At 47.2% G+C, this 22314-nt stretch overlaps 2 protein-coding genes across 2 annotated transcripts in view; both read right to left on the reverse strand.

Annotated features, from left to right (window-relative positions):
• C12H11orf52 (chromosome 12 C11orf52 homolog) overlaps window positions 1-11205 on the reverse strand; it is a 28911-nt gene extending 17706 nt beyond the window's left edge. Inside the window, exon 1 of the mRNA XM_029572396.1 lies at window positions 11034-11205. Coding sequence (XP_029428256.1) covers window positions 11034-11065 — 32 coding nt within the window. The 5' untranslated portion in view covers window positions 11066-11205. The remainder of the gene's footprint in view (window positions 1-11033) is intronic.
• A 4874-nt stretch (window positions 11206-16079) lies between these two features.
• HSPB2 (heat shock protein family B (small) member 2) lies at window positions 16080-21537 on the reverse strand. Its single transcript, XM_029573159.1, has 2 exons — window positions 21371-21537; window positions 16080-18276 (listed from the first exon to the last, which is right to left on the reverse strand). Exons 1-2 carry the CDS (start codon window positions 21462-21464, stop codon window positions 17831-17833), a joined length of 540 nt encoding a protein of 179 aa, XP_029429019.1. The 5' UTR covers window positions 21465-21537; the 3' UTR covers window positions 16080-17830.
• Window positions 21538-22314: the final 777 nt, after the last annotated feature.

The following is a 22314-nucleotide window of genomic DNA, read 5'->3' on the forward strand; positions in this document are numbered from 1 at the left end:
GCTGGCGCAGTTCCTTTCCATGTGGGGTATTAGTAACTGGCTTCCTCCCATAAGTGCCATAAAATCCCTAGTCCCTTAGTGACCCCTAACAAGTGGCTGCTTTACAAAACTGTAAACGGAGAGAGAGGAGCAGTCCCAAACCAAACAGGAAGCGAAATAAAATATTTGAGGTTGGTTTGGGGTTGGGTTTTTTGTTTTTTTTGTCGTCATCCGTGTTGGCTTTAGGCCAGACGTACCCCCCTCCAAACCCTGTCCTGTCCTGTCCTGGTGCTTGCATCAAGGAATGCAAGGCATGGCTTGCCCCAAGCAAAATCACTACGGGATTGCTTGGCTAATGAAGGGAAACCGGTTAATTGGCTGTTTGGTTAGTGCTGTTCAGCTTGTGTAAAAAATAAAAAAAGAAGAGCATTTAAGGGCTGGCTTAGTATAAGGCACCGTAGCTTCCTTGAAGATTCACCGATGGGGGAGGGTGCAGCATGGGTCTGGCACCTCCGGAAGATGATGACCTCTGTCCGATAAAGTCAAGGTCCATTTTCCGTAGGGTCAGCATTGGAAAGGGCTGGAAATTCCTTGCTTGCAAGCCTGGCTTTCGCTTCCTCCCTTGTTGGCAGGACTATAATTAAAGCTTTTAAAAGAACAGCAGCACTGATTTTCTTGATTCCTACGTGGGCAAACAGCAACCCACGCCAGGTTGTGCGCGAGGCAGAAGGGCGATGCTCCTGGCGCCCGGGCAGGGGAAACCAAAGCTTTTTCGAGCCCAAGCTCCACAGCGCATCAGCTGCGCCAGACGGTCCTGACGCAAGAAGAACTGTGATTAGACGCTACCCCCTATCCAAGACCTCGTTGGAGAGGCAGCCACTGCTGCGCTCCGGAGCTGCCTCGTTCTTCCTCCTGCCATGTTGTCCGGGTGGCAGGTTCCTGTCCTCTCCCCACCAACATCAGCCAGAAGAACCATTTAAGGGTTGAGATTTCACCTGCTATGCAGCCTCATCCCACAGTGACTCAGGTGACTATGATCCCTCCGGAAAGCTCTGCTCTTAGCCACCAAAGTAGTTTCCTCGCAAGTCATCCAATTCAGTCTGTCGTGCAGCCTCCTAGCCATCAGGAATCCCCGGCAAACCACGTCTCCAGCCTTGCCAAGCTCCTCCACCTTGCCTGTACCACAGTCGAGCCTCAGCCCCTACATAACCCTGCCTTGCCAAGTCACTCCGGGCTCCTTGTCCTGGCCGCTCCTAGCCTTTCTTTGTGGCCTTCAGGCCTTCTTGCTCTTGGCCTTGGTTTTTGGCCTACCTGGGCCTCTCTCTTGCTCTACGGCCTATCCAGGCCTTCTTTGCTTAGTGTTGCCTTCAGGCCTCTGCGTTTAGTATTCCTTGTTCTGGTCTTGCCTGTATCCAGCCCCTTGCCTGCACTCAAGCCTCAGTTCCAGACTTTGCCGGCACTCTGTTCTGGTACAAGCTTCAGTCCTTTGCCTGCACCCAGCAAGGTGTACAGCTGGCGCAGCCGAGACCTACTAGCCCACAGATCCCAAGGGCTCAACCTGCGGGGCAGGGGGCTGGCTAGGTGGAAGACTGGCCCATGTCCTGACCTGCCGTCTCGTGCCTCTCCCCGAATGGAGTACATTGAGTCCAGTCCAGCCAGTCCTGATATTAGGCACTCCTCTGGAAGGAGTGATCCCAAGGGGAGGGAAGTGTTGCCCCTTTGGTATTTTGCTATATTATTAAGCATTGAATTATTACATAGTTTGTTATGTAGTGCAGTTTATTGTTAATGTATCTTACTGATGAATTTTAATGTGTGTGTTGAATGCAGGTTTTTACCTGCTAAAACGTGCCACAAAATTAGATTAGATTTGCTAGAAAGTATCACCTGACCATAAAGCTGAGCTATTTCAGGAAGCTTGGGCCAGAACAGCAGGGCGGCCCTGACAACCCTCAACGATATCAGTCTTATCGATGGGTGGGACCTCTAAATGCTGGCTTTTTGAAGGGTGAAGCTGCATCGGGACACTGAGAGCAGATGCTAAGAAAAGGAAATTGATGACTAAATAGCCCAAAAATTCAGAACAAGAACAGGTTTTGAAGTGTGACCATCACAGTAACCAACACACAAACCTAGCAAGTTTCTATACAGAGAGAGATGCCAGAGGACACTAAAAGTTTGACCGTTGTACCATATCAGCTTCTCCCCTCATAGTAACAGACAAAGTCCCAATTAGCGCATCCAGTCTTCTCACCTTATTTTTCTGCTTTGGGTAGGTGAGCATTATGAAGCGAATTAAAGCAGGGGTGCTACTGTGCTGAGCGTCATCAGAACCCCATGCACACATCACACAGATACATAGAAAGAATGAATACAGCACAGACAGCTGAGGAATAACTCAGGGGGGAAAAGAGACTTATTTAACAGAGGGTGCGTCTACAATAAAAGGGGCATAACTTACTTAAAAAAATAAACATACAAATCGGTTTTCTTTAGTAAATGCAGGGCAATAGAGGAGCTTGCAAACATCCAAAATGCAGTAAATTTCCTTAATGCACTAGTTCAACAGTTGCAGACAGGAGAGATCATTAATGCCCGTCAGACCTTGCCAGGGGCTGATCATTAACTGCATGGATTTAGGAAGCCTTACAGGCCAAGCTCTTTCCCCTCCAAGCCAAGCCATGAACTGGGTTTGCAGCTGTGCCCACAGTTTGGGCTCACTGACCTCACAAAGGTGGCGCTCGGACACTTACAGGCACTGTCAGAGCAGCCTGAAATGGCCCCGCTGAAAGCAAGCCCGCCATTCACAAGGTGACAATTCATTCCATAGTGCAGCAATAGTGCAGCCGTGGGGTTGCCACCTCAGAGAGCTTTTCTCTTCTGCAGCTGGTTTGACCAGGGAAGCCAGGGTTCAAATCCCACTGTTCTCAGATACAAATTTAGACTCCAGTGCACGCGGGTGTGCTAGGCGGTGCAGACAGGTCAGCACGTGGCTCTGCACACAGGTGTTCAACTTCACTTCTGATGTATCTAGGAGTTTTCCGCACAAACCCAAGTAAAGTGTGAACACAGATTAGCTCCTCCATGCAAATACATGGATTCGTGTGCACTATTCATTATTTCTGCTCACGTTTTTAGGTTTATGGGCAGCTTTTACACTCCCAGTGCTTCTGCACACTATTAGCTTACTACAGCGGGAGTTAACTTTTTTGTTTTAGCGAGCACATTAAGAAAAAAGTGCGCTTAACACTGTAAACCCCTCTGGGGACAGGAAACTTCCTCCCTACCTGAATGTAAATCTCCTTAAGCTGCCGCTGAAAAAGCGTAAAGCTAAATCTAAATAAATAAAAACAACAAACTCTTCTGAGAACTGAAAAATGGGGCCTTTTCTGTTTAAAAAAAAAAAAAAAAAGACTGAAAACCTCATTTCCCTGCAGGTCTGAAAAGCTTTTTTCCACGGGTGTAGCAGCAGATTCGGAACTGGCTTGCAGCCAGTTTCAGATACTAATGTTGGGAAGCAGACCGACCTGTCTGACAGCTTTCCTCACTTCTGTTAAAAATGATCAGACACGTTGGAACGCACATAAAAGGACCTAACACAGAGAAAGAGAGACCTGTTTTGTTTTGTTTTGATTTTTTTTTTCTAACTCACTTGGGAAAGCCATGGCTTATCCCTAGGGGTGAGCAATAAGGAATCGGATCTCCTTTCTGCAGTCGGCTGGGCACTCGTGACCCGGATTGCTCGCTGTTGGAGGCAGCTGATGGGCTGGATGGACCTCTGGTCTGACCCAGCATTGCATGTAACAGAAATAATTCCGCTGCTCCTCTGTCTCCTTATCACTCGAACACACGCAACGCCACCACCACACACATACTCTCATCGTAATATATTTTTATGATTCACTTGTATTTTCTGCTAACATCATGTCCGCCAGGGCCAGTGCAAGACTACTGGGCACCCTAGGCGAACCTTCGGTCACGCTCCCCCCCTCTCCGTCTACAGCACAGCGCTCCCTCCTACCGGTGGCAGTGGCGCCGGCATAGTGCTCCCCTCCTTTAGATGTGGCGCAGCGGTCCTCTGTGACTCGCGCTGGCAGGATTTTGCTCCCCACCCCCAGAATTGGGCGCTGTAGGCCCTGTTTCTTGCTCTGATCTGCTCATTCTGTTTGGACCAGATGAAGAGAGTGCTACCTCCCAAAAGCTAGTCCAAAAAATAAATAAATAAGTGCCAGCTTTTTATTTTTTGTTCTCCGTTTGTTAATCTTTGCTTCCATTCAGTTCTGCAGCGAATCACCCTAGGCTGCTGCTTGGCGCACTGCGGAGCGAGGGATGCAAGTCTGTGCCTCTGGTCCGGGAATGTCGGAAAGCTCCAGGGAAAGAAGAGCCATGGTTGATGCAGTGGCCTCCCCCGCCACCCAAAACCTTACCAGCTCTCTGAGGAGCCTTCCCTCCGGCCTTCTAGCCTGGCAAGGCCTGCTGCACGGGGGGGGGGGGGGGGGGGGGGGGGTGGGTACAAACGTAAGCTGAGCAGACAGCACGAAGGGCTGGGCCGAGCAGGACACAAAATGCAGATGTTGTGACAAAAGACTGACCCGGCAGGCAATCTGCTTAAGTGATATCTATCGAGCGTCTGTAAGCGTAAGAACAGAATTAAAATACGCACGCGCTCCGCGGATATTTTGTGCAGAGTCGGTGTGCTCAATGAAAGAAACCTGCATCGGGAGGTGGGGATAAATTTGGGCTTCAAAAAAAAGGCTGTGACCCTGCCCACGAAGGGTGCAGACAGACAGAGGCACTGCTGGGCGTCACCGCCAGGGCCGGTGCTTTCATTAGAGCACCAGCACCAAAGTCTTGGAGGCGGCAAAAGCACGAGGCCGGGGAGGTGCCAGAGCTAATACTGCACACACAAAAAAAAAAAAAATGGAGCCCTAGGCCGGAGCCACTGCTGCCGGTAGGAGGGGACACCATGCCACAGGTAAGCTGGGGAAGGAGGGGGCATGGCTGAACGTTTGCCTAGGGCGTCAAATACTCTTGCACCAGCCCCGGTCACCGCGCCCACATCAGTAGAAATTCGATAGAAAGGTAACTGCTGGGATTTAGGTGGTAGACCCAGAATCAGTTAGCGGATTCATGCAGATGATGCATAACGAGGGACTGTCACTCGGCGCCGAGCTTCTAGGGATCAGACCAAAATTTTGCACTATTTTTTAACACAGCTGCACCTTAAATGTTTTGCCACAGATGTCCCAGGACTGGACCAGACTGGTGGCTTGGTGGGGGGGGCAGTCTATCAACTCCTAGATCTGATCTTCCATTCCCCCCCAAATGGGCAATGCCGCAGAGGCAGCATCCATGGCCCCTGGGGAGAAGGGAAGGGAGTCCTTGCCATCCCTGGCCAGAATCAGAGTGCACGTGTACCGGAGGAAACCACAGGCCAAAGCCTCTGGCCAAGGACTGTCACTGCAAGAGCTGGGCAAGTTATTAAGAAAGAAATCCTAAAATCATGGCCCAACCCATACAAAGTCCACGAGTCATTACCAGAAGCTTTCTGCTAGCGTCACTTGTCTTTCCTGACTAAGCATAGCGGTGTCTTTGCTTATTTCTAAGGCTGTCCGTAATTAATCCACCAGCCCCCTGGCAGTCGCTGTTCCTTTCCCCCTCCCCCAGGACAGCACACCCTCTGTACTGTGCCCCCATATTTACACCCATGCGGATCCTGCTCATATGTTTATCCTCCAGACTCCCACATTGTACCAAAATGATTCTCTGCAGCACCTGAACATTTCACTTCCTGCAAGGAGCCTGCCAGCCAAATCAGCAGCTCCCCAGCCTCACGCTGGATCACTCTGGCAGGGGGTGGACAAGACTCCCAGGGGGAAAACATCCTCCACATAGAGCAGCAGCCAAGGCTGAGTCTGCATGCAAGACTGAAGAAACAGAAACAAATGCATTTTCTCCTGTACCATGCAAAACCCCACAAAAAAAAAAAAAAGCAAATGAAAGGGGGAGAGGATGAGTGAAACATTCAAAGCTGGCATTCTTATCTATAGCTGCAGAAGCCTTCACAAGCAGAGCCTTCCACTGAAACCAAGATAAGGCAGGAGGAGAAACCGGAGTGATGAAACACCCCAAAGGGAGCTGGGAAGTTTTATCCTGGACGAGCCTGACTCAGGAGGTATCGAAGCCTAGAATCTGACAGCAGATAAAAAGGTCCATCTAGTAGTCCCTGCCCGGTTTGTTACCCAAACATACCACAGACCGCAGCTGAGCTCTGGCTCCCCCCCCCCTTCCCCCGCTTCTTCATTCATTCTCTGTACTCATCCCAAGCCTTCCTAAACTCTGCAACCGGTTTTGTCTCCTGGAAGGTCGTCTCATGCATTCACCACCTTTTCTATGAAGAATTCTGTTCCCATGTTACAGGGCCTGCCCCTTTGGAGTTAACCACTCCTGTTCTAGAGCTTTTGATTGAAAAAGATTTGATTGGAGCAATGGTCCCCAAACTTGTCCTCACAGCCAGTCAAGTTTTTTAGGATCTCCACAATGAATATGCATGAGATATATTTGCATGCACTGGAAGTCCCAGCACATGCAAAACTATTTCATGTATATTCATTGGAAAACTGGCTAGGTGTATCCCAAGACCTGGGTGGAGAAGCCCTGCACCACATGATATAGATCCAGTCCTGGTTTACTCTTATCTCAACACATTCTAAATTGGTTGAGTGTTTTTATTTTCTACAATCTTTATCATCTATGTTGGGAAAAGAGAAGAAAAAAAAAAGCTATTGACGAATTACAACAAAGTGAATCAGGCACCAAAATTGAAAGGGGCAGGATTAGCAGCTTGGGGGAGGCCTGGTGGAAAACCCAAGCACTGAACCACCAAGCCTGAAACTCAGTGACTGTGTTACAAACAGGTTGCAAGACGAAAGTCACCCCTGCCAGGAACGTTGCCACAGGACACAAACGATAAGGGGGGATAATTCAAGAGCAGTTGCCAAGTGACCGAGCACGGCCAGGTCACTATGAGTGAGGCTTGAGTAATGCACTCTCCTTCCCGGCTGGAGTTCAGTTCCTTTCGTCATAAGATGATAGCAAATAAAGCCCAATTGGACCCAGCCAGCCTGCCCAGCTGTCTTCCGCGCTGTTCTCTACCACTTTGGATAGATGAACATATCAATGCCCGTACTTAAATCAATGCCAGCTTCCCGCCTCTCCCCCAACCTTTTGACCTCACGCCTACCACTGCCCTCTATATCGATTCAAAGCATGTTTGAATTCCGACACAATGCTGGCATCAGTGACCGGGGGCCGGTGCTTCCATTGGGCGAGCACCAGATCTTGGCAGGAACGTCCCACCAGCACCAGACCCCTGGCAGAGCCCATCCTGCCGGCAAATGGAGAAAAAAAAGAAGAGCCCCAGCCTGGGGCCACCAGCCAAGCCCATTCCCTGGCCACCAGCAGAATCCATCCCACCATAGCCGAAGAGTGCAGAGCTGCCAGGGGTAGGTAAGCCTTGGAGGGAGGGAGGAGCACAGGATCATTAGGTTGCCTAGGGCACCAATTACCCTTCTTGCACGAGCCCTGTCCACCACATCCACTGGTGGGTTCTTTCAGGTCTTGTCTTCCTTTTGGGTTCTTCTGAGTCCCATAGTTTAATCAGCACTCAGACCCCCTACCTTCCCATGTCTTACAAAGCAGCTTAGTAATAATCCAAAACCAGCAAGGCTGTTGTCCGAAGCATCGAGCTCCCATCTTCTGCTTTCTCCCTCCAGCACAGCGAGGCACAGACAACGCTTGCTTTTCTGTCCTGCGGGTCCCAAGCTAGGGGCCTGGATTTACCAAGGCTTTTCTCCCATTCTGTGCCTTTAGTAAATGAGGTCCTAAAAACGTTGTCAGGATGTGTTTTTCCGGCCGAGCTGACTGTGAGGTAGCGATTGAGCAGGCAACTCAGCAATTCTGACGCCTGCTGCCTTAACTATTCATTACCTTTTGTGCTGTTCCCTTCATCAGAGCCAGGCCCAGGACCTTCACTCATTTTGGGGGAGGCTAAGTCCTTCCCAAGCTGGCCTCACTACTCTTTGAGGTCGATTTTAAAACCAATGCGCATGCACCCCTAACACATGCGTTTTGGCACACAAGCGAGGATGCGCTGGAAGTTTTAATTGCAAGTGTGTGTTTTAAAATGCACCAACCGCACAAACGAATGCTCTTATTTTTAAGAGGTTACTTGAGCTCAGCTAGCATGCGCGTGTCTTCCATAGGACCTTGTCGGCTTTTACGCAAGCATGTCAGCAAATTTTTTTTAAACATGCTCAGGAGGCACATTCCCAGTTTGCAATTAGTCCATCAGTTTTTCCAGTTAATAGCAGAATTTTAGACCTCTCTAGTTCTTCATCTTACACGCCCTCGGTTGACCTGGACCTCTCACCCTGTACTATAAGTCCTAAAACTCAAGATCTACAGACTTGCTCCTCATCAGAGCAGCAGTAAAGTTCATGGATATCTAGCGTACATGCGCTGAGATTTTCGGTTTTAACATTCGGAGTTATGCGCATAAATCTTTGCCCTGCCCTGGATTGCCCATACCCTGCTCCTTTCCATCCCCTTATTCCTAGGGTTAACAACTGACTCCAGATTTTCAGACAGGTTGATCCAGACCTGGTTTTACCCCATTGCATGCTGGGACTTATTCCGCTTTCCCGATTGCATTGCCTAAGAAAATCAAGTCTATAAATACTTATATGCAGGGGAGTAAAACCAGGCCTGGACCAACCTGTCCTGAAAATCTGGAGCCAGTTGGCAACCCTACTTATTCCTTACACACGTATGGGTACATATGTGTATTTTGTGACTTTTTAAAATCCGCGTTCCTCATGCATGGCCCACGTGGGCATTTTTCCGTGAGCAACGCTTTTAAAATCAACTTGATGGCTAGGAAATGGTGAAGCAGCTTTTCTGTTTCCTGACTCAACTTGGCACAAGCAAACTGATGGATGCCAAGATTGAGAGAAAGCATTCAAGAGCCTCAACTAGGTCTGGTCTGTAAGCTATCCCCAATGAATATTCAGGAGCTTTGTTTACATACACCTGTCCTACCAGCATGGGTAATTTTTCATCTTTTATTCTGACCTGGTGGGGGTCCCATACTTGGGAAACAGGTTCAAGCTGATGCAATATTGTGCACTGGCCACAGCGTGTGGCTCAACACATGATTGGACCCCCGTCCATAACCCCTGATGCAAAACGCCTGGAGCAGGAGTTAATTCTTGAGCAGCCCAAACAAAATTACGGTAAAGCAGAAAATTTGGCTTTTCTGTTCCTTTATTCAGTTTCTCCGACTTAATATCGTTGCAATATTAAGTCGGAGGAACCAAAATAGGAGAATTAAAAAAAAAAAGGTGCGCCAGTGGTCAGGTTAGGAAAAGGGACACCAAATTAACACGCATCCATTTTCCTACCCTGTGCACAGCCCATTTTCTTAACCGGCTGACAGCCACTTCTCCTGGGCACCTGCTGCTAAGGTGGCGCTAGGGGCACCCAATTTCCCTCAGCGCCTCCTTTTTACCGTGGCACCCGATTTTAATATTAAATCGAGCACCCAAGAGAGGTGGATTGGCGTGCATTAAGGGAGCAGGTGCTCAATCCTGAGCGTCTGTTTGTGAGCCCTCTGGGATAGGGAAAATACCTACAGTACCTGAATTTAATCAGCTCTGAAGTTTCATGAAAAGCGGAATATACATTTAAAAAAATAATCCAGTGACAAGCCAACAACACATAAGAAAGATAAAGGTTATTTCTAATCAAGACTTTGCAGCTTCCAGCATATGACGTCACTAGATGATGATATAAAAGAGAAAGTGGAGCCACAATAACCTTGCACTAGATGTGTCTTCTGGGTTATTTTATGAGAAAGTCAAAAGAACACGTAGACCCCTTTTACAACCCGCCCCCCCACCCCCCTCCACACACACAGATGCCCAGAGCATTAAACTACCAACTGATAAAAAGAAATGGAGCCCGACCTGGCAGAGAGGTCAAGTCTTACTACTTCCTCTGTACAGCAAACTTCAATTGTCTACCCACCACGGGGCCCTTAGGGCCACAAAACAAGGACCAGCTCAAGGGTCGGCCTTAAACTCTAATGACCTTCTCATGCATTATTCCTAAACTCTTGGAAAGCGCTCCTTCCAGATATTCACAAAAATATATCCCTAAATATAGGGGGGAGGGGGCTGCACCTTGGTTGCTGCCAGCAGTCTCCAGCTCAGACCTTACTATGTTCTGCGTACAAGGGTGGATGGACTCGGTGGGATACTCCTGCTTTTTTTTTTTTTTCTTCCAGGAAGAGTTTTCCTTTTTTCTTTGTTTCTACTCCCTTTATTTGGGTTCATCCTCACTACATCGTGGTCTTATAATAGCAATTATATATTTCTTGTACGTTTTTATTTCTTTTTTTTTTTCCACATTGCCTTTTTCTTTGCAAGTTATGCTTATATTATATTTTGAAAATCATTAATAAAGAGAAAAAAGATCTGCTGACTACTTAAGTTTTGGAAAACAGGTAAAAATCGGACTCTTTCGGTCAGCCTTGAATCCATTCTCATTGGGGAGGTCGTTCACAGTCCTATTATGACATCCATACATTTAATTTTTAGATACTTTTACTTTAGTCTGTGTTATATGTTTCTAATGTTCTTAGTCTGCATGGCTGTGCTGTTTTTTAACTGCGATCGTAATATGCTTTGATTTGTTTTGTTCTCGCGTGCTTACTATCCTTCCCTGCCTTGACGGACAGGGCTTGCAAAGGCGATCTACAAATTTGAAATCAATAAAAGAGGCGGCCTTCCATAGCAGCCACCCCCACTGAAATGTTTTTATTTTTTAACCATCAAAACAGTAACGTTTGGCGTTAAAAATGTCACTCGGCACCAAAGGGGCGAAAATAGATCAATGGAGAGGAAAGGCTCAGCAGGTAAAGGTCAAGCGCAAACTGCCCAGGTCCCTTCCCCCACCTCCCAGGCGGAAAGTTGCCGGCCGGGGCGGCTACTCACAGGCTCCCTTTGCAGCAGACGGCGTTCCCCATGCTGCTGGCGCTCCTTCCACGGGGGAATCGATTGCTTTGATTTGCCAGCGACTTTGCAAGTTCTGTCCGTCTTCGCGGTTCCTGGTTCCTGCCTCTGCACTTTGCCCGAGGAGGAGCGTCGGGTTTCCCCTGCCAGGCCCGGGCTTGGCCTGCCACCTGCTGGCGGGAGCGAGAAGGAGGTTTCAGGCCCCCGAAAACGGCCAGCTGCACAGTTTAGGAGGGGGTTTGGGATTGGTTTTTTAATACACAGGCCCCTCAGAATGTGCGCTTCTTTATAATGCAGTTTGTCCCTAATTCTGACACTGTTTATCCACTTCCCCCTTTAGGCTCACTCGCATGTTTTTCTTCTTGAGGACCATCCCTGCCTGCATAGTGCAAGAGCCGCCGAAGCCAGCACTCTTTAGGTGCTGACATTTGCTTAGTAGTGGAAAGAAAAATGCTGGATGGGCACGGGAAGAGAAATTCTACTATAATATATTTCTTCTGGGCTCAACACTTGTGCAATGCACCTTCCAGCGGTTCTCAACCCAGTCCTTGGGACACACCCAGGTTTTCAGGATATCCAAAATGCATATGGCAGGGGGGCACTAGATCAAAACCGATGTAAAATGGATCGGTCTGGTTGTCTTAGAGAAACTGGAAGGACAAATTCATAAATAAATGCAATGGGGCCTGCCTCAGCCTTTTCTTTACAGTCTGGAGTTTGTTGGCAATCCTAAACCAATATGATGTCTGCCTGCGCGCTGCCTATTAAGTTTATCAGATGGCTCTATTTTGTTTTCTGGGCCCAGCCAGATCATAAGCATACATTCAGAGGAAGGGCCAGCAAGCAACAGAAAAGAGTCCCCCAGTGCAGAGGCGGGTGGGGTAGAGATCTATTCAGAAGATACAGGAGCAGCTGCAAACGGGCTCCTGACACTGCAGGGGCTACTTGAATGGAATTTACGCCACTGGGACAGACCGATCCAATCATGGGTTCACACAGTGAAGTCAATGGATTTAAAATTGGGGTTTTTTTTGGGGGGGGGGGGGTAAAACAAGGACTGGTAGATTGGACGGCAGGGGCATCGTCAGCACTGGCGGGAGGCACGGCTGAGACTCGGGGCACTGGGCCTTGTGTGGCCGGTGCTAATGACGCCACTGCTAGATGGGCCCAGCGGTTCTTATCTGCTGTCATCATCTATGTTTCTATGAAAAAAAAGGTGGTAACCCTAGTGCCCTCCCTCTGTCCGCAGAATGGCCTTGTCACCTCTTTCACTCCCTCCCTTGTTGCCCAGTGATTTCTCTTGCTTTGTGCTGAAGAGAAGTCTGGGCAAACTTATTTTTGGGAGATGACAGGGAAAATACCTACTGCACCTGAGGGTCACTGAATGCCCAATACAAGAGTTTTCAATAAAGAAATACAGAGCTTTATCCCCAGAACTTTGCTGGACATTTTATGATTCCAATTCCACTTTCCCCCCTCTTGTTTTCTCATGAGGATTTTTTTTCTCTCAGACTTCCTGGTTTCACCAGCTAATGAAATGGCTTTTTGAATGCTGTCATTACGTTTACTTTGGCACAGGGAAGGGATTTGGTGGGGAAGTGCTGCAGAGGTTTCGCACACGGCTGTACCCATGCACCGGAAAGCTGACCCGCCTTTTCCCTCTCCGGTGCCCAGCCCGGCACATCTCTTTCCGGCCCCACTCCCGAGCCCCTTCCAGTCTGATTCACGGCCCCGCTCAAAACTGTTCCAGTGCACCTCCATCCTGGCCTGTCTTTAGTTTTACCTTTTATTTCTCATATTTGTACTCATATTTTTTTTTAAATCAAGCCATGTGCACCCTTCATTATGGCTGTGTCCTTTTTTTTTTTTTTTTTAATTTTAACACAAATCTCCTTCCCTGAGTTCCATTCTTCAGCTGCCTGTGCTGTTTTCACTCTTTTCATGGGCCGGTGCAACGCCTGCACAGGGCTCTGACGAAGATTCACAAATGCTTTTGAACATGGACCTCTAGGTGTCCTAGTTTGTTTGCAGGGGTTTGTGTTACTTCACAGGTTTGGCAGTGTAGGAGTTTGTTTTTCTGTTACTGAGGTGACCCCACAATTTGAAAATATTTTTATTTGCATATCGGGTTGTAATATGAATTGTCCTAGTTCTGCTGTTCATCTGTTGCAAATCTTAAGTTCTTATGATGATTGCAATTTTATTGTAGTTATGATGTTCTCTGCCTTTCTGGAAAGAGGCTTCATAAAAGAGTATTTATTACTCTTTTATGAAGATACTCTTTGATATTTATTATATGATTGACATGGATCTGATATATATATATATATATATATCTTTTAATATCTTTTATATATCTTTTAATTTCTAAATGTAAGTATTTCTTGATGTTTGTTTTTTCAGCTTACTCCCAAAAATCACAGATGACGCATTCAACAGACATATTTATATCTATAAAACAAAGTGTAATATTTAAAAGTATGATGTCCAATTATGTGTTTTTACAGGCTTGTTCTGAGATGGGTGGTGGTGGGGTCATAAAGATAGCTGAGGTTAATTACAAAATCTTGGGGTGGGGGAGGGGGAAGGATGCAAGGCTGAAGCTTCATCTAGGTCAGTGGTTCCCAAACGTGTGCTAGGGGACCCCCAGCCAGTCAGTCGGGTTTTCAGGATATCCGCAGTGAATGTACATGAGATAAATTTGTATGCAATGGAGTATGTAAATCTACTCCATGTATATTCGTTGTGTGTATCCTGAAAACTTAATTGGCCCGGTGTTCTCCAGGACGGGTTTGGGAAGCACTGACTTAGGGGTGCTTAATACCCTTCTGCCATTCCTGTCCACGGTATCCAAGGCCTTTAATAGTGCACCCGGGCGAGCTCGCACAGGGCCGAAGCAGAAAGGCGCCTTAGGCCATGCTTGCATGAGCCCGCGTGGGCTGGAAGAAGGAAGAGGTGTGCTTGGGTTGGCCCCACCTAGGCTGAAAAAAAGGTAAATGCTTGCATTGGCCTGCATGGGCCAAAAAGAGGAGGCAAGCAGCTGCCCTCCCATCAGCCAGCACAGAGAAGGAAACCTGCAGCACCGTTCCAGCAGCATCAGATTAATGGGGGGGGGGGGGAGGTGATCAACATGGAAAAAAATAAAAGGGGGAGTCCCTTAAGTGGTGGTTAAAGCGACCTGAAATTAGCTGAGAATGCAGTGAAACCAGCTGAACAGAAAAACAAAACAAAACACAGGTTTAGGGGAACAAAGGGCGAGCAAGCAGTTGAAATCGCCACCGGGCATTTGTCCTGACAGAGCACATTCCGCACGTTACATTGTGTGAGCAGGAACAAAGGCAGGATTGATTCCGGAACTGGAGCCCGCCCAATTCCCTCCTCTCTGCTTGCTGAAGGTAAGCAGAGAGGAGGGAATTGGAAAACTGGAAGCACGGGGGTTATCATTCCATCAAATGCTAGCTCCGGTGAAACCTAGTTCAGGGTCATCATCTTGGTCCCTTGGTCTAAGTTAGGGCTTATACGCTTTTCATTTTCATATGGGATAACTCGCTTGTTTTTCGGGGGTGGGGGGGGAGGGGGTGACCTGCACCTACCCTTAGTTTTCCTTATTCTCTCGCATGGAAGATCAATGGCCACACTTCTCTGGTGACACAGATATTGGTCATTAGGGAAAATAGAGATAAATGTTTAGGTATCGTTTAAAATGCCTGCAGTCGTAGCCCCTGCAGCTTTGATTCTGGCTGATCACAGATGCTAAGTAGAACTGGACCAGGCCGGTATTAGGATGGAAGATCTCCTAAGGAGCAGTGGGTGCTGTAGGGTGTTGGGGACCCTTCTGGGTCAGTATTTACCCAATACCCCAGGATGGGGGCAAGGGCTTCCTGTCCCTCTGACCTGGTACAGAACCAATGTCCCCTGCATGGATCGAGGAGACAAACGTCCCTCTGACTGAGCCAGCTGTATTAAGCAGGCAGCTTGGAAAAGGAAACTCTTTAGTACATCTGGCTGAATGAGTGCTGGTTCAATGGCTCAGCTTGGTATCGGGGACCAAACTGATGTTTTAAAGAGCCGCCCCATTACAGTGTATGCATATCCCTTAATAAGATTAACTGTGCAGTGCTGTACAGTGCACATAAAGAAGGAGATAATAGGTCTACCCTTACCTTCCCCCTTCCCTTTTCACCACCAACTCTGTAAGACATTCATCCCTTCCCTGCCCTGAATTATTCTTTCATAATGGTTAATGACCTGGGAATTTACATCTTTTTTTCCTTTTTTAATTTTTGTGGACTCAGTCAATGTCATCAATGTTTGAGGGTTCCTCTTTGGGATCTTCGGGATTACGAGGTGTGGATTTCCCCAGTACTTTTTGAATTAAAATATGATTTTGGGGGCCGGTACCTTAGCTCGGTGGCAGGGCTGTGCACTGCCATGCGGAGAACCTGGGTTCAGTTTCTGGGTCAGGTCTTTCACTCCCCAGGTTGGCCTTGGCCCGGAAGGGCACCGAAGCAGCATTCACAGTCCCTGGGGGGGAGTCTCAGCCATTGCACAATAGCGACACCCAGTGGCTGGATTTAGAGCCCATGCTGGCAGGGTTCTGGAGGGAGCCCAAGTGCATGGTCCCCAGCCTGAGGACTGTTGCTGTGACGACTGGGTTAGGTGACTTGGGAATCCCCAGAAAGATGTGAATGAAGGTTCTTGGCAACAGACCTCAGTCCCAGTTCTGATTGAGCTGGAATAGCAAGAAACTGCCTGCCCGCACCCCCAAAGAAAGGGTTTTAAAATTATGTGAGGGACTAGGTCCTCCCACCTATGTAATGAAATAAGCAGTACTTTGTGATATAACACCCAAGAACCTTGCTGATAACAATAGTGACATCATCGGGGAGGCCTAATGTATGCCTGATAGCTTCTGGAAGGGCACTAAGCAGTCAAGCACGTACAGTGATCATATAAAGCACTTTCTCTACTCTCTGCGTGCTAGTTGATAAATCACAAGCTTGTTTAACTAACATCCACCACTTTGAGCAGTCTTCTTATATTTATTTATTTGAAGGTATTGAAAAATCTCTTGCTGGGGCTGGGTGTACAGTTTATAAATAGTTAAAATAAATAAATAAAGCTCGGTTTGCACACAGCGAGGTCAAGATCACATAGGGACCGGCGAAAGGAGTTTGCCACCTGATCTACTTCCGGTTTTGCCTCATTTCTTCTAGGGACTTGTAGCTCCCAGTTTTCTAGGAAGGGTAAAACCAGAGCCTAATGGGGTTGACCTGGGTCAGATGGCAAAAGTAGGATTGGAGCTTGGGTCACAGCTTTGTGTGTTTATGCACTGTTACCAGCTGGTTCCCTGTTGCTGGGACAGACTGAGCCAGTCCTGGTGTTACCCCCATGGCATCTTTGGGACTTGTAGTTTTGGGGTTTTTTTATGTTTCTTAGCAGCTTTGGAACTACAAGTCCACAGATGCTATGGGGTAAACCCCAGGATTGGCTCAGCCTATTCAGATGACCTGGAGCCAGCTGCTGACCCTAGCTGTAAGGACTGTACTACATCAGGGGGAAGATATTCCTCCAGGACAGGGGTGGCCAACCTCCGTCCTGGAGAGCCACAAACAGGCCAGGATTTCAGGATAACCGCAGTGAATATGCATGAGTTAGATTTGCATGCACTGTCTCCATTGTACGCAAATCTGTCATGCATATTCACGGTGGATATCCTAAAAACGTGGCCTGTTTATGGCTCTCAAGGACCAGAGTTGGCCACCCCTGCTCTAGGAAGACCTTCCAGCCATGGAAGATTGTCCTGATTCTTACACACATCTTCATCCTGATTCTCCTGGCCTTTTTTCCAGGATGAATTGTACTAAATAGAAGGGACTGGCAGGTTTGCCCAGTTTGCAGGGCTGGCATGCTGGTGACTGCCTCAGAAGATAAATGATTTGGATCACCAAGTCACTTCAAAGATACAGCAACAGCTGCGGCACAGAATACAAAGGCAAGCAGCTGAGGTGCTGCATATCTGGTTGTGGTTTTGCAGAGGAATTAGTTATCCACAGAGCGCACTCGCATGTGCTGAACAGTGGGAAAACATTTAGACTTTAGAAACCTGATAGGAGCATCAGTGGGGGTCAAGGCTTCTCTTCCTGAGCTGTAGGGGGGAAACTGTCAGACTGGCCATAGACTTTGCATCAGTTTCCAAAAAGAAAGTAACACGCATGCTTTCACTTTTGAAAAACGAGAGCCGTGGACTTTCGCACTTCCTTTTCATGTGGGACATTTTTCCGTGGAAAACATGTGTAGAACTGAAAATGCAATCTACGTGTGATTTCCTCACCCCCCCCCCCCCCTCGATAAGCAGCTAAAAGCAGGCATTCTTTTGGCAGCAGTGAGGGATAGCAGTTTGCCCACGCCAATGATGCATGCTGCCCTGCGCCCGCTTCAGTCATTTTCAGTCCCATGTGTTTGCTGTCTAAAGGTTTTCACCCTACGAATAACCTTCTCGGCTCCTGCGCAGTTCCAGGCGTCACTCGCTGAGCGCGGTCTTCTTCAGCCTTGACTGCGTGAGGCCGTTCTGCTTCATGGGCCATGTTTCGTGCGGTAGCTGAGAGAGTGAGCCAGTGATTTGCATGAGCTGTGGACGTGACCTAACAGGCAGAGAGCCCTTCACGCCTTGCAGCGTGCATGCATTGGGTTTGGGGACAGCCTGTTGTGTGCTATGACTGAATGCATCATGTTGGGACTATGTATTGCAGCCCTGTGCCAATCCTCTCTGGTGTGTGTCAGGGGTCGGCCTTCCCCGCTCTCTCTTCAGGGCTGCTCTCCCCTTTTCTTTCTTGGAGCGCTATCTTCACGCTGTGTATCTTGGCCGCCTCTTCCGTCCCTTTCCTGGGAGCCTCAATGCTGAGAATCCCGTCATGAGACAGGGTGGCCTTGACCAGCAGTGGGTCGACGTCCAGCGGCAGGATGTAGGTCCTGCTGAACTCCCTGCTGACGAAGCCGTGCCTGTCCAGTTTCTGGGGGTGCTGGGCCGTCACCTCCAGCAGGTTGTCCACCGTGCGAACAGCGATCTCGTCTGGGGTGAACTGGCACACATCCAGAAACACCTGAAACTTATGGTCGAGCTTGTTGATCTCTGAGAATCCTCTGTCCAGTTGCTTGTTGATTCGGGGTCTGATGTAGTAGCCATGATACAAGGTGGGAGCCAGGATGTCTTCAGGGACCAGACCTTCGAAAACAAGACAAATAAACAGTGCTTTAAGACTTAACTTTTTTTTTTTATTGAAAAAAATAAAGATGCACATTTAATTGCATTTCGGACACTACTTCATGCTTCATGAAATGCAGGCCTAAATTTATGTATGCATGTATTTATTTATTTAAAACTATTTTTATACCGCATACTCGCACACAGGTTTGGCTCTAAAATCACTTAAATTTAGACACCTAAGTAAAGCAGTTTGTAAACAGAGCTCTTCACTGATTGGCATCCTGACCTTTTACATATGTCCTTCATATTCTCCTGATGACCCTGAATGAATGACACTTGCTTTTGTGAGATTATTATGTGAGCTGTGCCCTGTGTGAGTCCTGATTATTTAGAATTTTCCATAGGGGTTAGGTGACCCTTCCTAGTCTTCCTTCCAGGAGCTGCTGCCACGTGCTGAGCGCTTGCAGGGTAAGGCAAGGCCATTCTGGCCTGCCACATTGGCTTCCAAACCGCTCCTCTTTAGACTGCTGCTGGCTACCAAGGAACAGGATCACCAAAACCAGCTCAGCTGCTCACAAGCCTTCCCATGTTCAGATATTCTGAGGGTTAAGAAAATGCGAAGACCAGCGTCATAAGTTAAAACCAGCCGCAAGTCAACTGTATCTGAAATTTCAGCCCACCCTGGGGGATAGGTAGGACCAGTAGCGCAGAGTCGCCTGTCTGCTTCTGATCTGGGGCCACAGACAGTCACGAAATGTACAATAATATTTTTAGATCCTTTATTAAGAATAGTTTAGTCCCTGGTGCTTCACCAGCTCGGAATAAACCTTGTATAGACATTGTCCAATGCCTTGCTTTAAAAGCCTTCCAGCTGCTCCTGTGTCCTTCCTCGGGAATTTAATCTTGGTACAAAAAAAGAAGCAAATATGACACTTTTATAAGTGTGGACATGTTTCTTTCAAGCTGGCTTTAGGCTTTATTAAATTAAATTTTATTTATTTGAAATTCAACAATTTTCAAAATGCCATACAGTTTAAAACATAAAAGATATTAACTTGGATAATATTCAGGACTCAGCGAAGATGGCACAGCATCCAGGTAACAAAACACTACCTTACTATAGTAACATTGCCTCACTAACATGAGAGTCCAGAATCTCATAATATTGGGAACAGGACTCTAGAAAAAAAAAAAGACCTTTTCTACAGTAACGCAATGATGGTTAAGGCCACGTTAGCAGACAGCACTGAGAGTAGCCACGTTTTCAGGCTGCATCTAAAATCTGTCACTTTGTTCGATAGACAGAATGGCTGGCAGGACCTCATTCTAAATATGCAGGACTTTACATGAAAATGCCTGCTCTCCTGCCCAAGCTAAGCTGGTGCTCTTTAATGAAGGGATACCCAGGCTTGGCACGCTGGATGTAAATTTATATCCTTTCCATGACACTATAACAAAAAAGGGGAGGAAAACCACATTTATTTATTTATTTGAAACATTTTGTATACCATTATGCGTATAAATACATCATAACGGTTAACAAAAAAGTAAACATAAAAGCACAAGGTATACATCGAATATTATAAATAAATAAAATTCTTACATTAAAAGAGGAAAGGGAGACAATTTTCTGGAAAGACAGGATAGGCATAAAATAAGATTATAGATCTTAGTCTTTTCTTAGATCGGCTGAATAGGCTTGTTCAAAAAGCCAGGTCTTTAAGGCTTTTTTACATTTTTTAAACTCGATATCGAGTCTTGGTTCGGCTGGCAACATGTTCCAGAGACTGGCTCCTGCAATAGAGCTAATTCTCTCACGTACTTAAAGTAAGATGAGCGGTGCCCTGCCCACTCTTAAGTCTGTTTTCCAGGGGTTTTCGCTTTATTCTTCTGACGTAGCCGTTTGAATCACACAAGAAGAACAAAACGGGCACCTGCCACAACCCTAGCGGAAAAAGGGGGATACTAGCGAAAAGGTGCCAGTAAGACATGCAGTCTTCCCACCTCAGCTCAATACAAGTCAACATGAGGGAAAAAACCTCACAGCACCCGCTTCCCTGACTGTTCCTAGATGAAGGAGTTACTCCTTCCCTCCAGCAGCGCCCTGCATACCCAGTGCTTTCTGCAAACTTGGCTTTTTCCTGCCATTATGGTCACACTCGGGGGGGGGGGGGAGGGGGGTCAATGCTGCCCTTTCCCACATCCAGATTACCCCATGTTCATCAGGAATACGCTTGCCCACATAACATTTTTTTTTTTTCACTGGTCCTGTGTTGGGGTGATTTCATGAGGTTGGTCAGTTCCATCCTTAGATTGGATTTAGAAGGTTCGCAGGCACTGGACACGGTACTGGGCCTTGTGCAATCTTTCAGAACGTATGACTGACCTCCGCACAGGTCTGGGCGCTCGTTGCTGCTTGTTACCAAATTGGCAACACCAGACTATCTCTACAACCTGTAGGTGTTTCTCTGCCCCCTCCTAACAATGGGATTCAATATCATAATTTTAGATTATATTTATTTTCCAGCTCTTCAGGAAAAGAAAAAAAAATTGTATCCCTTGTATTCTTCCAGATGGAAGTATCCACTAGATAAGGAATATTTATGTCCAGGATCTGGGGGTATCGTTGTAAGAGGGGTTTGCAGGATTTGTTAGATCACGGATTGGTGTTTGATGATTTTTCATTTCTGGGAATGAGCAAACCAACCACAGTGGCCCAAACTACTACTGCAGTGGAATGCTTTGATTTGCTGCCTCTAATGTAGACCTTGATTCAAAGTTTCAAACCAGACTGTACTGGATTCATCTCGCAACGGCAGCTTTAGGACCAGGAAGGAAATGTTCTGAACAGAGGTGGGACTGTGGGGGAAAAATATGTTTATAAGCATAAGCAGCATGTTCTTACAACAGGAGCTCTCAGAGCATCAGCATTGGGTTTGATTGAAGAGATGAATTCTATCGCATTCAGGCTTTCAGTGCCAACAGCTGGTCATTTTTCGAAATACAGGTCACCCACCTTCACTTTCAAACTGTAACATTAAACCCACAATAATGCTAAAAAAATCTAAGGCAAAAAAGAAAAAAAATGATTTTGTTAATTAGTTTCTCTTACCTTCTCCAAAGTTTTGGTCGTAAATCTTGTTGGGATTGGCAAACTCATATTCTGCGCTCATGGGATAGGCGTGAGGTAGTGCCCGGTCTGCCATGGTTTATCCCAGGAGATGTCTCTGTGCTGCTGCTCCACACGTTCTGAGTTATTTGGTGTTTGTGACAGTGGAGGCTGCAGGTTGTTAAGTTTTTATCTGGTGAATTCCAGAGGGGGCTGATGGGGAAGGGAAGGGCAGAGGATGATAAAATACAGACAGAAATAGACTGAAGCAGACACTCAAACAGACCCGGCCAGGCTTAATCGTGGAAATAAAGGAAAAGACTTTCTGTTTCATAGAAGTTGGAGATTCCTTCACAAACTTAGAGCGAAAATAGACCGAACCTGATGGCATTTACAAGGTATTTTCTTTAGCAGAGGGGAGAGAAGGAGGGGTAGAGGTGGTTATTGCCTAGGGAACTGATTGCTTTTGGTTTTTTCCTGTGTTGGGGACCGAGAACACGATAGCTTCTGCAGAAATCTCTGCCTGAAGATGCCTTCTTATACTACATCTCCCACATCAAAGAGAGAGAGATTTCTGGGAAATACAATGCAAGCACTCCCGTTATTTATTTCAGATACTGAAAGGAGGCTCGTAAATGAGGTGTGGGTGCTCAGTTACTCATTTGATTTTGAACTATTGTGTTAACTATAGTATACAAGCTGCTCAAACATCTAGGATAATACTTCCGGGATAACTAGATTGCCTTATGAAAGTGCACTACAACAGGGTTTTTCAACCACCGGTACGCATACCTTTAAGGGTACTTGAACAGATCCTGGGGATATGCACAAGACAGCTTCCCTAGCTCTTCGCTTCCTCTTCCCCAAGCTTCCTCTTCCCCAAGCTGCCATGGCCACGATTGGTGGCTCTGGTCCTTTCTTCTTGCAGCTGGAGCCAGTCCTGGGCC

Source organism: Rhinatrema bivittatum, chromosome 12 (genome assembly GCF_901001135.1).
Source record: "Rhinatrema bivittatum chromosome 12, aRhiBiv1.1, whole genome shotgun sequence".
In the NCBI taxonomy this organism is placed as follows: Eukaryota; Metazoa; Chordata; class Amphibia; order Gymnophiona; family Rhinatrematidae; genus Rhinatrema; species Rhinatrema bivittatum.

Excerpts from the sequence above, each read along its gene's own strand:
- HSPB2 (XM_029573159.1), bottom strand. The coding sequence starts at position 21,464 with ATGGCAGACCGGGCACTACCTCACGCCTATCCCATGAGCGCAGAATAT. Across the intron at positions 18,277-21,370 it reads CGACCAAAACTTTGGAGAAG|GTCTGGTCCCTGAAGACATC; the intron begins GTAAGAGAAACT and ends TTGTTTTCGAAG.